The sequence below is a fragment of the Xiphophorus maculatus genome, chromosome 1, assembly GCF_002775205.1.
Source record: "Xiphophorus maculatus strain JP 163 A chromosome 1, X_maculatus-5.0-male, whole genome shotgun sequence".
Taxonomy (NCBI): Eukaryota; Metazoa; Chordata; class Actinopteri; order Cyprinodontiformes; family Poeciliidae; genus Xiphophorus; species Xiphophorus maculatus.
In genome coordinates, this window is record NC_036443.1 from 12,332,605 (window position 1) to 12,347,285 (window position 14,681).

Sequence of the window (14,681 nt, forward strand, 5' to 3'; positions counted from 1 at the left end):
TGAATGAAGGTACAAAGGACTGCAGAAAAAATAGAGGATCAATGAATTAAACTTGCTTGAGGTCAAGTGTGAATCTGGGGAGCCATGCTATTTGCTGGTGTTGGTTTACTGTGTTTTTATCAAGACCAATCTCGAGGCAGGAATCTACCAGAAAAATTTAAGAGCTCCTCAGATTCCTCTCCGCTGTCAAGACTTACACTTTCCAGCACCTACCCGCACCACCTAATGTATCCGTATCTGCTTAAATGACAGAGCTGAGGTTAACTCAGGGGAGTTAACCTGTTTGCAGTTTCCTATCTATACATAGGAAACTGCAACACACCAGACCCAACAATGCAGATAAACTGAAGGACAAAGCAATCTGATCTTCCTTAGCAACTCAACAAAACCAAAGGCCAATCGACCCCCATGCCATGCTGCTCCGATGCAGTAATTCATGCAAAAAGGAACATCGACTAAGTATTAAGTGCATATACTCATATAATCGTATAAGTTTCATTGACAAACAGTTCTGTATTAAAAATTCTTTTTTATTATTCTGATATTGTATTAAAAATTTCCAAGACATTTGAGGATATGAGCCACAAAATAAAACACAGACAAGTTGAAAAAATAAAACTAAGTGCAATCAAATAAATTAGTACACAAACGAGTAGCCCAAAACAATTTTGGAAAATTAGTTATCAGATTAGAATACATGTAAAATTAGATTAGCAAAGATCTCAAGAGAATTGAATAACAAAAAGGTTTTAACTGGATAAGACCTTGAGACAGAAAGCCAACTGTCTCAAGCCAACTCTCATGAAGAGATATAACTCTCTTGAAGCCAACTTGAAGAATGAAGAGACTCAAGACCTTTGCGCTGTTGATTTGCTGGATTAGCTTTCTGTTAAGTGTTTAGGTTTAAAAAAGGTGCATCATTTAGAATGATCGAGGCTCCTTTTTTTTAAACTGAATAGGGAATAACTAAAAGCTGTTAGTCAACTGCTTAGTCATCGTGCTCCACTGAACTTCATTCACCGTAGTAAGTTTGTATTTGTCTGGTTTCTGCTTTTTAAATGTCTTCTTCAGTGGTATTTGACTAATTTGCTTCATGTAATTTGCGAGGGTAAACCAGTCATAGACTAGCGGTGGATGCTAACTTGCTAATGTCAATGAAATCTGTTGGACCGCTGAAGAAATGTCTACCAGAGACTGGAGCAGGAGGTGCATTCGGAGTTGTTTTAACACACGGAATGCGTTGACATTTGTGACTCTATCGGCTGTTGTTGTGGGTAAGTATGCATTTATTCTGTGCATGGGCAACACACATCTTGAACCTATGTGCTGTTGACAACAGTGTTCTGCTATGACAACATGTTTAACTTAAAAATGTACATATATTTTTTATTTTTGCGTCTGCTGCTTATTACACGTTATCAGTAAAATAAAGTATTTACAGAGTTTTTTTTAGCTGAAGAGTTCAAGCTAGACACTACTAGCGTGCCGCTTCAACAGAAACTAACGTTGGGAGAGCCGTTTGTTGGCTGAAGAGAAACTCCATATTTTGTTGTCAAGGCAACAGAGTGATGTTTATTTACTTATTTTAAATCTAGCAGCCGTGTACCTGGCTGTTTTTGCACTTCTAAGAATATTGTTCCATCCGAGTAAATTATAGTTTCAGAAAGGTAATTCAAATCACAAATTCAGTTCAGAAAGAAAGACTTATGTACTAGACAGACTATGGTCACATTACGATACATTTTATGCCTTCATTTAAGTCAATTTGTGTCATTTGAGCGTCAGCTAATAAGAAAAAAGGACACGCACATTTAAAACCAGTTATTTGTGTTATTCATAAAGAGGGAAAGTCAAATGTTGGCTAAATACTTATACAACATGCACATATAGCAACCATATACAAATCCTGCCAGACTCCTTAAATATTTTATTATATTTGTTTAAGACTCGACTGAATAATATTTTACCCTCTTTATGAAGAGTAAATTCACTCTTTTAAGGTGCGCAAATTCCATGACAGGAATATATTATGAAAATATATATGATCACACTAAATATTTGACGATGATCATTGACTGATTACAAATATTTAGTGAAATGCATAGATAATTGAAATGTAACATTTATCAAGCATCTACTTTGTAAAGTAAATGGGAAATAATCCATGTCTCTGCCATTGCTTTAACTGATTAAAAATACTGTTTGGCTATTAACATTTTCCTATGCATTTTACTATCTATCCTTTTCTGGTGAAAACCAAGTTGAATTTTATTTTCAGGCCTGTACAAAGCTCAGACTTGAATTCCATTGAAAATCTGTGGGTTACACTGAAGACCAGGGTCTTTGTGAGAAGACCATAAAATCTCCAGTAGCATGAAATATTTGCCAAAGACTTATTACAAACTACAGACATTGACTACTGGCATCAGAGGAGCTAATAACTTTGATAGATTTTGGTTTTGTGAAAGAATTTGGTGAAAAGTAATTCTATGTAAGCATCCAAAAGAAAGAGTAGGATGTTTGGAACTGCTGTGTTGAAAAATCATTGATCTGTTTAACAGCACTTGAGAAATTTTTGAAAAAAGAATTGAAATTTCATCAGGGGACTAATAATTTTGACCTCAACTGTGTATGTATATATACCAAAACTTCTTTTGCTCTTTTGAAGGTGTTGCTATTGGCTTGGTTTTGAAGACCTTTACAACCCTTACATTGTACGAAAGAGCTTGGCTTCGCATTCCCGGAGAATTTCTTTTCCGGCTGATGCAGTTTGTTACTGTCCCTCTGCTGATGACAAATGTGATACTCGGTAAGTTACAGGAGAGATTTCTAATGCTGTCAGTTGTCACACAAGTTTTGAAGGCTAAGTTTACAAAATAGAATGTAATAATTGACTAAGTTGACTCCAAAATACAACAAAGGCTTTTGAATTATTCTTGCAGCATTTATTTTTTCTTACCATTTTGTGTGCACCTTGCTATTGTTAGATAGAATTTACTCTATTTTTCTCTAAAGAAGTACCTGAGATTTTATTAAAATGGAAAAAGGCAACAAAATACTAAATATTTCAATTGAAACCTGCAGACATTTAAAATAAACTATTGTCATAATTACTGACAACAGTCTGCTGAGATAACAAATATGCATTCACAAATATACTTTTTTGAGCTCAAACTCAAAGATAAAACTCAGCATCAGATGGTAGCTATGGCAATAAAACAGTCTAACTATGAAGATTGTTCTTTACACTTTGACAATGTAAACTTGCCAGCTCCTTAAAATCTTAAATTTAAATGTTACACAATTTTAAATTTATTTTAATTAGTCTATGCTGAAACCATTAAATCAAATTTACCAACATTGACATTCTCAATAAACAAATGTTGAAATTCTCAATCAGTCTGTGTTAAAATTATGGGGGCCCTGAAGATCTGGGGGCCCTAAACAGCTGCTTTGTTCATTTGTACCTTAGGTGCCAAATGTGACCAGTATATGGAGCTGTTTTAAGATCCAGTGGCTGATGACTTAATTGGGAGATAAAAGATGAGCAAAAAACTTTATATTTATTTTTAATTGTATTTTTTTTTTTTGGTTAATTGATTTTAAGACTATAGTTATGTGTTTAATCATCAGTAATGGCTTTCAGTAATGTAGTTACACAGTAATATTTTTATATTTCTTGTAAACATAATTTTTTTTAATACAAAACACACGTTGACCCCCTGGTGGACCTCTCTGGTGCACTGGGCTTGGCAAGTTTTTTGGGGAAATATATATGTACATATACATAAAAACGCCTTTTTAATCTGCTGTACATCCATTTTGATCTCTCCTGTTAGCTTTGTCAATATTATCTCCAAGTCATGAAGGCTGAATTGCCCCATTCGCATATTATACTGCTTTCAGCATAAGAAAGCAGAATGAGTTTAATCTATGTTTGTAATTGTGTTTATTTTGAATAATTTAGTCTTCTCTACAATACTTAAGACAGGTTTTAATTATGGACTTTAAATCAGGGTTGTAAGGACCGAAAGATTAACATAAATTTCCTTGAAGGATTAACATCAATAATTTCCTCCTTAGCTACCTTCATGTCACAACAGTATGTTTACCTATTGTGAATTTTTTTATTTTTTATTTTATTTTATTTTTTTTCATTTTTTTCTCCGAAGAGTTTTTGCGGCGTTAGTGGCTCGTATTTTTTCGACAGTAGGCAGACAGGAAGGAGGGTGAGGAGAGGAGGGAAGACATGCGGAAAAGGTCGTCGGGACCGGGAGTCGAACCCGGAGTCGGGAGTCGCTCCACATTGGAGCACGCCCCTCCAAACGTGGGGCGTGCTAACCCCCTGCGCCACCACAGCACGCCCCTGTAAATTATTTTATTGTTAATCTTTCTCAACCCATGTTTTTGTTGTTTCCACAGGAATTGCTGGTGCCACTCTCAGTCCCTCCAAAAAGATCACTAGATGTGCATTAACATACTTTGGCTTTACAACAATAATCTCTTTGCTAATAGGTAAGAGAAATCTTGCTTATCAACATGATTTTTTTCATTTCTTAACGGAGCATTTGTTTTTTGACTGCATATGAAAAAACAGTATTGTCTGGATTTCAACTCTAACTTGCTTGCTGGGTGACCGGGCTCTGTTGAGCCTAACCCTAACCTTTGGGTGGGTTGAGGGTACATTACAAACAGCCAGACATTAGCTTTCTCCATTATTTCCTAGACCTAAACTACCCTGCTCCTCCCCATCAAGTTCCCCTATAAATAGATTTTATTTTACCGATTTTACTTTACTGATCTATGCAGTCTGAAAAACTATGGCACTGGTTATAACTTTTTCGGGTCTGAATAACTAGGAAAACAAGAACATGGAGAATAGAAAAAGATAAAATAGAGATAAAATCTTCTGGCAAAGATTGACAATATTAATAAAAAAAGTGCCCTTTCAGTGGTTCACCAGACCTCTTAACATCTTTTTTTTCATCCAGAAAACATTAATCCAACATAACGTACAAACAATTGCAACAGGAGGTGGTTCCTGAATAGTCCAGGAGCTCGCAACAGAAAACAACACAGCATGTTAAACCTTTATGGTAGGATTGGAGGTTAAGACGGCAGACAAATCACAGACAGAATAGGTTAAGATAAAATTTTTATACAATCAAACTCTGCCTTACCATAACCTGTTCTGTACGTGAAATGTGTTCCCTTATGGTAGATGTACCTGATGTTTATCAAAAAAGAAAAAGGGGGGAGTGGAAGAATCCAGCACAGACCTGACATGGGACATGAGAGTGGGATCAACCATTAGTTGATCATTTTCTGTGTGCTCTGTGTTCAGGTAATTGGTCTTTGGGGATGAAATAATATGTTCTGTTTTTTAATCATCCCGCAGACTTAAGAGACAGGTCAGTTAGACCTCACAAGTGTTTAACTCTGTGCGCGACCCAGCAGGGTTGTACTGACCCCATGTGCGCTTTTACAATTTTTTTTTGTGTGTGTGTGTGGTTTTGGAAAATTCACTGCTGTCTGACCGTGACATTTGCTGCGCTCCTCCTGAGCAAGACCTCATGAGGGTTAAAGTTATTGATTATTGCTGATTCATCTTTTCATTAATGATTTATGGGTCAGAGGTGAGTTAACATAAAATAAAATACTTTCTCTGACTGAAAAGAGTAAGAAGCAGCCAAAGAGGAACTTCAGAAAATCCAAGAAAGTACTAATCAGGACCATTTTAAAAGGACATTTGGTCACTCTTACAGAATAGCGAAGTTTTAATATGATGCGTTAGAGTTCTTACACAGCCTGTTTCAAAGCTTCACTTATCACTAACAACAAAAGGAGGTGGCATGGCATAGATGTGCACTTAAGCTAATTTAATGGTTCTTTACGAACCCGCCTCTTCCCATCCTCTACATCAGATTAGGTAAAATCCTAAATGTCTTGTTTCATCACCAGAAACTCAAATCAGAACTACTCAGGTCATCTGTGTGTTCATCAAAGTCATGGACAAGAAAATAATGCTTTCAAGACTATATGGAACTACAGGTAAAACCCGGTCCCCTACTGATTTAAAAGATGAAAGACATTTCGTCTGGTGAAGCTGAATTAGCTGAACCATCGGGGTCATGTTCCACAGTGAAATAAATTTAACGTCAACACGGACTAATGGTGCTGTCACGAAGGAAACGCCTGATCTGAAACTGACACACCCAGATACAGTGGTTTACAAAAGTATTCCCACCCCTTGGATTTTTCCATATTTTGTCACATTGCAACCACAAACATAAATATATTTCATTGAAATTTTATGTGAAAGACCAACACAAAGTGGTACATGATTGTGAATGAGAAAGAAAATTATACATGACTCAGAATTTTTTTTTTACAAATAAAAACTGGAGTATGCGAAAGTAACCCAGCCCCTTTCAGTAAATACTTTTGGGGAACCACCTTTTGCTGCAATTACAGCGGCAAGTGTTTTAGGGTATGTTTTTACCAGCTTTACGCATCCAGTGACGGAAACCTTTGCCCATTCATCTTTGCAAAGCAGCTGAAACGGAGTCAGATAAGATGGAAAGCGTTTGTGAACAGCAATTTTGTAACAAATAATGGGAATGTTCAAGGGGTATGAATACTTTTGCAAGCCACTGTAGCTGAAAATTGCAGCTGTCTTCATGGTGAAAGTTTGAAGTCATGTGAAACAAAGATTGGGTTGTTTCGCCACAATGACAAGAAGAATTCTCAAACTCGTCAATCTAAGGCTTTAAAATCTAAGATCACTTTTGCTGAGAGTCTGGTACACCGGTACTTTTATAAGTTCTAGTGCAAAGATCTTTACTACTAATGCCACTTTCTGTGTAGGTAATTTTAGCAGTTAGTTCACACTGTAATGGTCAAAATGAGTGATTGTTGGATTCTTTTAGTGAAATTAAGAAAATTTGTAGCAAAGGATGTAGCTAAAGAAATTTTTTTTAAAAATTTAGCAAAATGTGTCAGTATGTGAAAAGCTCAGCCCTTTGTGCTATCTAAACCGATTAATAACTAAATAACAAAAGGTGCTTAGTGCAATAGGTTTTTTACACAATTTGAACCAGAAGAAGCTGAAACCTTTCCACTTGAGGAGTTCTGGCTAGAAGATATTTACAGACTAAGTTTTTTTAATATGTATGTATGTTAAATGCAAAATGTATAACATTTTTGTACGGTTTTGGCTTAATTACTTTGAATATATTGTTCTTTCAGCAAATGAATTTGAGCCCGTTTACTCTAAGTAGCAATTAATCAATTACTAAATTAGTGATTACCATTATTTCAATTATAAATCGATTATTGAAATAGTCCTTGATAGATGGGTGGACAGACTGACAGAAAGATAGACAGACAGACAGACTGATTGACTGACTGACTGACTGACTGACTGACTGACTGACTGACTTACTTACGTACTTACTTACGTACTTACTTACTTACGTACTTACATACTTACTTACTTACTTACTTACCTTTGTTTATATTGCTCCAGTAATAAATTAATACAGTTATAATACTGGCTGGTAGGAGTTGTAAATTGTTGAAACAGTAATTCTGAAGTGGCCATTCTCTGTTATGAAACCCTTAGGAATTCTGTTACGTAAAGATGGACATTGTAGCTCGATAAAAATAGACTTTATTAAGTCTTAAGTGTCCTTTTACTCTTACTGAACATCTTTAACTCTTGTTTTGCATCATGTCTCATAGGAATCACCCTGACAATGCTGATCAAACCAGGGATCACTGCAAATCCCGAAAAATCAGATGAAGTTACTGACTTTGATGATGCCTACAACACCATTGATGCCCTGTCTGATCTAATAAGGTGAAAGCAAATTCTAAGTGTGTAGCCTCATTCTTACTAACAAAAAAATGTAATTTTTATTTTTTGTGTGATTTTTGTTTTCTTCATATCAGCCTCTTATACATCAGTAATTTAGAACATACTGAGACTGTGTCTCTTGCCATTTGCATAAAAACATGTTTAAAGTGGACCGAAAGTTATGTTCCTCCCTCTCATAATGTTTTTGTCGCTCTGCTGTGTAGAAACCTCATTCCACACAATCTGATTCTGCTGAGCTACAAACAGGTATGTCTCATCACTTATGAAATTAGAAGGCCCCATTAAGCAGACCATCAAATATTCATGACTTAACTCTATTTGGTTTTAGTACAAGACTAGGAAGGTGTATATAAATTCACAGACGGTCAACGGTACCCTTCCGGTAAAAAACATTTTTTCTGCAATATTGAGGCACTAAGTTGGCATCTAGCTTTATGTATTTACTGAGTTTCTTCTCTTATAGGAAAATCAAGACGTGCAGTTAGTAGGCGAAAACATGCGAGGGGTTAACATGCTCGGATTGATAGTGGTGTCAGTTTTCATTGGGAAGAGCATTAGGAAGATTGGAGCTGTGGGCGGAACCTTTCTGGAGGTCATCAACACCGTCAACATTGTCTCCAAAAGTTTGGTGAAAATAATAATGATGTAAGTGAATAAAGCATCTTTTGTTGTTTGTAACAGGTTTTGGGCAGACTAAATTTACCAAAGGATTTGAGGTTCAAAGAAAATTGTGATCGGTCCGAATTAGGATTTTCTCTTTTTGTTTTGTGACCTTCTAGCTATTTTCCCATTGCAGTGATGTTCATGATGGCAAGCTATGTTCATACCATTGCAGACGACTGGCAGACTGTTGTTAGCCTTGGAAAGTTCATCACCGTAATTGTTACTGGGTAGGTTCTCTGCCATCAGCTGGTTTCTTACTCATTTCGTTCAGTGTAACTAAAACTGACATACTGTCTAATAGACTTCTCATCCATGGTTTTTTGGTGTTGCCACTCATCTGCTTCTTGTGCATGAGAAGGAACCCCTACCCGATCTTTCCAGGGATTGCACCTGCATTGCTAAGGGGGATGCTCGTTTCACGCTCGTAGGACAATTCCACTGCGTTTTTTCTTTTTATTTAAAATTCACATTTTGTGTGTGTGTGTGTGTGTGTCAAATGATGAAGTTGCAGCAATGTTGGGAGAATTTCTAAATGTCCAATACAGAGAACTTGTGCCTGTGTCTCTTTAAGTTATGCGGCATCAGAGACTTTCAGTTGTTGCGAAGATAGACTGAGGATCAACAAAAGAATAACTCGCTTCATGCTGCTCATTGGGATCCACGCCAATATGGATGGAACGGTCCTTTATGAGATGGCTGCTGCCCTGTTCATTGCTCAACTCTCAGGCTCCAGGTTGCACTGGAGCAAGATCATCAGCATTGCGTAAGTTACTATCCCGTCCTCCACATATTCAATCATGTGTCCGACACCTTCCTCTGAAATTCTGGTCCAATTGGCTTTTTCAAGGCTTCATGTGTTAACAACTAGAGGTGTCATTTCAGGGACTATCATCTCAACTCCATCCATTATCTTACACGCTTAGCCCAACTGGAGTCACCAGGTGTGCTAGTGCCTATGTCTAGCTGTCAATGGGCGAGAGGCGGGGTACACCATGAACAGTTCGCCAATCCATCGCAGGGCAACACAGAGAGACAAACAATTATGCACACACACACACACACCCACACACACCCTGGGAGAATTTAGAGAGATCAATCAATGTTTTTGAACTGAATGAGGAAGCCAGAGTCACTGGAGAGAACCCACACATGCCCAGGGAAAAGATGCAAACTCCATGCAGAAAAGAGCCTGGGGATTCACACTCATGACCTTCTTGCAGCAAGGCAACAGTGCTACTAACTGCGCCACTGTGCAGCCCTCATCTTTGAGACACTACCATTGGATGTGGGCTTGGTTTTAACCCCGTCATTGCTTGAATACAGTATTGTCATCTGCAAAGAACACGTTGTTGAGGGTACTTCCCAGCATCCTCATAAGAACACTGGATTTATACAATTTCAGAGTGGTTTGTCTTTATGATCTCCACTACTTTTTCTCTTTAGTGTGACGGTGGCAGTGGCCACTCTTGGAGAGGCAGGAATCCCCGCTACAGGAATGATGACCACCCTCTTTATTTTGACCATCAGTGGGATTCCAGTGAGACCTGCCTCCCTTTTGCTCTCCATTGAATGGCTGCTGTAAGTTTTTAGCAAAATTGTATTTTTTTTACCTGATGTCAGACATATAAAAGGTTTTAAAAAACTCTTTCTTTTTTATGTCTTGTCAGAGATCGCCTCAATGCCGCTGTCAATATCATGAGCGACTGTTTTGGTGTCTTTCTCGTTGCTAATGTGTCAGAAGGAGAACTGAAAAAAATGGAAGAGGAGATGCCTTATGAGCATCTACCAGGTAAGGCTGTAGGGTTTTTTTGCACATATGAATAAAAACACAAGTATTGCTTAAATGATTGAATAGAATATTAATGAGTTCAAGCAATTAAAACTCCAACTGAGATACAATAGTGCCCGTATGTCTGATTTATTTCATTGGTAAAGCATGTGACTTCCAACGTAAAGAAATAAAGCATGTTTTGTGAGCGTAAAATTTGTTCAGCCACAATTTGATGCTGCATCCAAACCATTGTTGTGTACACTGTGTACTCGTTACACTTACAAGTTACTCTGTTAAAGTAATGGAAATATCAGCAGTAGTGGTAGATTTTAAATGAACTATCATCCATCCATTTTCTTCCACTTATCTCTGGGTCGGGTCATGGAGGCAGCAACCTAAGCAGGGAGACCCAGACTTCCCTCTCACCAGCTACTTGGGCCAGCTCCTCTGGGAGAATCCCAGGATATTCCCAGGCCAATTCCTCCAGTGTGTCTTCTTCTGGGTTTCCTCCTGGAACACCTCACCAGGGAGGCGTCCAGGAGCGATCCCAACCAGATGCCACCTCAACTGGCTTGTTTCGATGTAGGGGAGCATTGAGTCCACTCTGAGTCCCTCCCGGGTGACCGAGCTTCTCACTCTATTTCTAAGGGAGAGCCCAGACACCCTACGGTGGAAACTCATTTCACTTCCTTGTGTTCTTTCGGTCACTTCCCAGAGCTTGTGCATCCATAGATGAGGGTTGGAACGCAACTCAACTGCCAAATCACCACAACACAGCGATACAGCGCCCAAATCACTATGTGATGTGATATGCTTGTTGATCTCCCACTCCATTTTTCCCTAATTTGTGAACAAGACTTCAAGATACTTAAAGTCATCCCTTTGAAGGGAGCCTGATCTTCTGGATCTTTTCCTTTAAAGAACTTTGCAGAGCACTGACTTATATTTAATTCTTTATATTTCTTTTTAAGAAGCCAAGCTGGGGGTCATTTGTTTTATTTCGAAAATTTTCACTGGTAGGATAAAAATTATTTTATGAGCCTTATATATATATATATATATATATATATACAGTACAGACCAAAAGTTTGGACACACCTTTTAATTCAATGAGTTTCCTTTATTTTCATGACTATTGACATTGTAGATTCACACTGAAGGCATCAAAACTATGAATAACACATGTGGAAATATGCACTAAACAAAAAAGTGTAAAACAACTGAAAATAGCCCTTATATTCTAGTTTCTTCAAAGTAGCAACCTTTTGCTGTGATTACTGCTTTGCACACACTCTGCATTTTCTTGATGGGCTTCAAGAGGTAGTCACCTGAAATGGTTTTCACTGCATAGGTGTGCCCTGTCAGGTTAATAAGTGGGATTTCTTGCCTTATAAATATATTCAAAGCTCTGGAAAAAATTAGGAGACTTCTTCAAATTATCAGTTTCTCTGATTTTACTTTTTTATAGGTACATGTTTGAGTAAAATGAACATTGTTCTTTTTTTTATGAACTACTGACATGTCTCCGTAATTCTAAGCAAAAGATAATATTTATTTGCAGAAAATGACAAGTGCTCAGAATAACGAAAAAGATGCAGTGATTTCAGACCTCAAATAATGCAAAGGAAGCAAGTTCATACATTTAGAAACAACAACACTAATGTTTTAACTCAGGAAGAGTTCAGAGATCAATACTTGGTGGAATAACCATCAGGTTTTCAATGGGGTTCAGTGCAGTGGTCTCTTAATTTTCTTTCAGAGATGTACATATGTGTATGTATGTATATACAATATTTTATATATTCTATAGGCATCTTTGTTTAAGTCTCCAGCATAGAAATTTACCATGGGTTATTATTCACACAGCTTTATTGATGCCTTGTGTTTTTGTCTGTATTCAGAACCGTGGAAGCCACCAGAGGAGCTTGCTTAAACAGCAGCCCTTAGCAGTCCTCAACAACGACACGATTGTTGACAGTTGTAAAGATGAAGCGATGGACTTCAGCATTTCTATTTTTTGTGCCATTTGCATATTTATCACCTTTGTAAGTTTGCCTTGTAATGGTATTGCTGTTATTTTAAATGAGCATGCTGACAGTTATTTCAATATTGGGTTTATTTGAGGGAAAATATATATATTTAAGTTTGTTTTAGTTTTTTTTTTAGTTACTTTTATTGTTTTTGTCATTTGCACTTATAGCATTTTACAGTACTACGATACTTTTGGATAACTTCAGCATTCTGTCATTATATATGATGTTGTTTGGTACTAAAGAAACAATAAACGTGCACTTGAGCAGAATTCTTTTAAGTTTATTTATCTTGCAATAATTTTATATAATGTGGTGGGTTTTTTTTAGATTTGTTTTTTTGTTGTTGTTCTGGCACTAGTGCCTCTTATTTGACAGTAATCCGACAGAAGGAAGTTGAGAGAAATGGGGGAAGACATGCTGCAAAGAAACTGAGGAAAGGAGTTGAACTTGGGACTTCCACATATATGTAGCCTCTCCGCATGAGGCGCCTGTTCTAACCGCTGCGCCACACGATGCCCCTGTGATATGTATGTTTCTCCATCTATGCTGTATGTTATATGTAGCAATTTGTTCAGAAGTGAGGTGTCTATATGGATCTTGTAATTATCAATAAAGTGTAGAAACTATCATAAATATCCAGTTTGTAATAGAAACGCTTAATCTCGAACTTCTAAAAAAACTTTTCAACTTTGTTCTGCTTTTCCCGATCGGTTTTAGAATCTGTTTTAAAGTTACTTTATTTATTCTTCATTTTTAAAAGTCTTGACCCAGCATAAATCTCTGAGCCTTTGCACCCTTATGCATATTTCTGGCCTCTCAGACCTGCTCATCCTGAGTTTGACTCCTTCAGAGAGGACTGAGTTGGGGAAGGACATCTTGTTAAACGTTAGACACGAAGAAGAAAGATTTTTCAAGATTCATTTATTCGCTACATTTGGTGCCTTTTAAGTGATGATTTCATGGTTATCTATTCCATTTTGTCTTAAATTAGTTTTATTTTAGTATTTTTGGCTTCTATTCTCTTTTTTATTTTTTACCATTATCTTCATTATTGTTGTATTGTATAGCTCTTTTTAAAAAGAGCTTTAAAAGCAAAATCTGATTGAATTTGGCTGCAGAACACTAAAGCTTTTTCTCCTCCACCTTCTGGGTCCGAGCTTTGCAGACATCTTGGAGAGCTGCATCCTATTCCTCACTTTAATTGCTGTAATTGGTCACACTAGAGAATTTGTGGATTAAAGGTATTCATTACTCTGTTGCTGCTACAGTGTAAATCCTCATGTTTTTACAAGAATTGCAGTTTTTTATTCCAGTAAACCCCAGTGTTTGGAATATAAATGGAGACCAGACGCTTCTGTATTAAGGGCACTTCTCATTTTTGATGATAAACAAACCTATACAAGTAGATTGAAGGCAAGAAGTGTTTTTTTTATTTGTTTGTTTGTTTCCTTTTTTTTGTGCCACATCCCAGTTTCCTCAGCAATCTCCCGGTGGTGTTTGTGTGCGCAGATCACATCGTAACACTCTTCTCTAAAAGCAGCGTTTCACCAACTGAGTGGCTGCTGAGCACCGGGGCTCCTTCTGGGTGAAAATGAGAACATTTGACAAGTCAAGGTCACCGGAGGAGGGGGTTTGACCGTGTAAGGCTTCAACTGTAGGGAAAGCGAACACTGCCAAGTCATAAAGCACTTTGTCATCACTGCCGATATAAACTCTCAACAATCAAGTGGGATCACACATACACACACACACCCCTCCTAACACGCCCAGCGTGGCCCGTGTCTGGATCTTCACTGGCTTCTTTGCAGAGTCTCTTCTTGAACCTGAACAAAATCTGGGCTCATTTTATTTGCAGGCAGAGGGAGGTGTATAAGTGGGGGAACCTGACTGGTTAATATTTCTGAACGGTCGAACAATGAGGATGAGGGGGATGGACATGAGAACACGAGGAGATCGAGGTTGCAGAACCCCCTCGTTCTACGCTGGTGCTCAAATTGGATTATCTCAGCAAAGGCCTGTCAGCCTGCTGAGGGTTTGCTTCCGCAGGCGATGCAGGGGGCAACAGGTGTGCTGCCTTCTGACGTTTGTTTAAATTACACTAATCACAAGCCCCGACTGTGGAAGCACCTAAAGCATCTTGGTAACAGGCAGGAAGGTGCTGGAAAGGTAGGGAGGAAGAAAACATAAGGCGACGTCCAGCTTTAAGTTTGTAGTAAGTTTTTTTTTTTTTTGCAAAGCTTGTTTCAACTCATCAAACAAATGCTAACGTTAGAAAAAAAATAATTCAGGTGCAGACAAAATCGTTGTTAAATCACGGATTAACTGTAACTAACCA

The 14,681-nt window shown here is 37.6% G+C and overlaps 1 protein-coding gene across 1 annotated transcript; it reads left to right on the plus strand.

Moving 5' to 3' along the window:
* Positions 1 to 708: 708 nt before the first annotated feature.
* On the plus strand, positions 709 to 12,612 carry LOC102231191 (excitatory amino acid transporter 3-like). Its single transcript, XM_005808224.2, has 13 exons — positions 709 to 1,274; positions 2,669 to 2,809; positions 4,423 to 4,515; positions 7,744 to 7,861; positions 8,083 to 8,125; positions 8,208 to 8,261; positions 8,343 to 8,524; positions 8,659 to 8,769; positions 8,844 to 8,966; positions 9,114 to 9,305; positions 9,986 to 10,120; positions 10,210 to 10,331; positions 12,215 to 12,612. Exons 1-13 carry the CDS (start codon positions 1,181 to 1,183, stop codon positions 12,244 to 12,246), a joined length of 1,440 nt encoding a protein of 479 aa, XP_005808281.1. The 5' UTR covers positions 709 to 1,180; the 3' UTR covers positions 12,247 to 12,612.
* Positions 12,613 to 14,681: the final 2,069 nt, after the last annotated feature.

Bases quoted from the DNA above. Each gene is read 5' to 3' on its own strand.
- LOC102231191 (XM_005808224.2), top strand. From the start codon at position 1,181: ATGTCTACCAGAGACTGGAGCAGGAGGTGCATTCGGAGTTGTTTTAAC. The intron at 2,810-4,422 runs GTAAGTTACAGG...TTGTTTCCACAG, and splicing joins GATGACAAATGTGATACTCG to GAATTGCTGGTGCCACTCTC. The intron at 8,967-9,113 runs GTAGGACAATTC...TGTCTCTTTAAG, and splicing joins GGGATGCTCGTTTCACGCTC to TTATGCGGCATCAGAGACTT.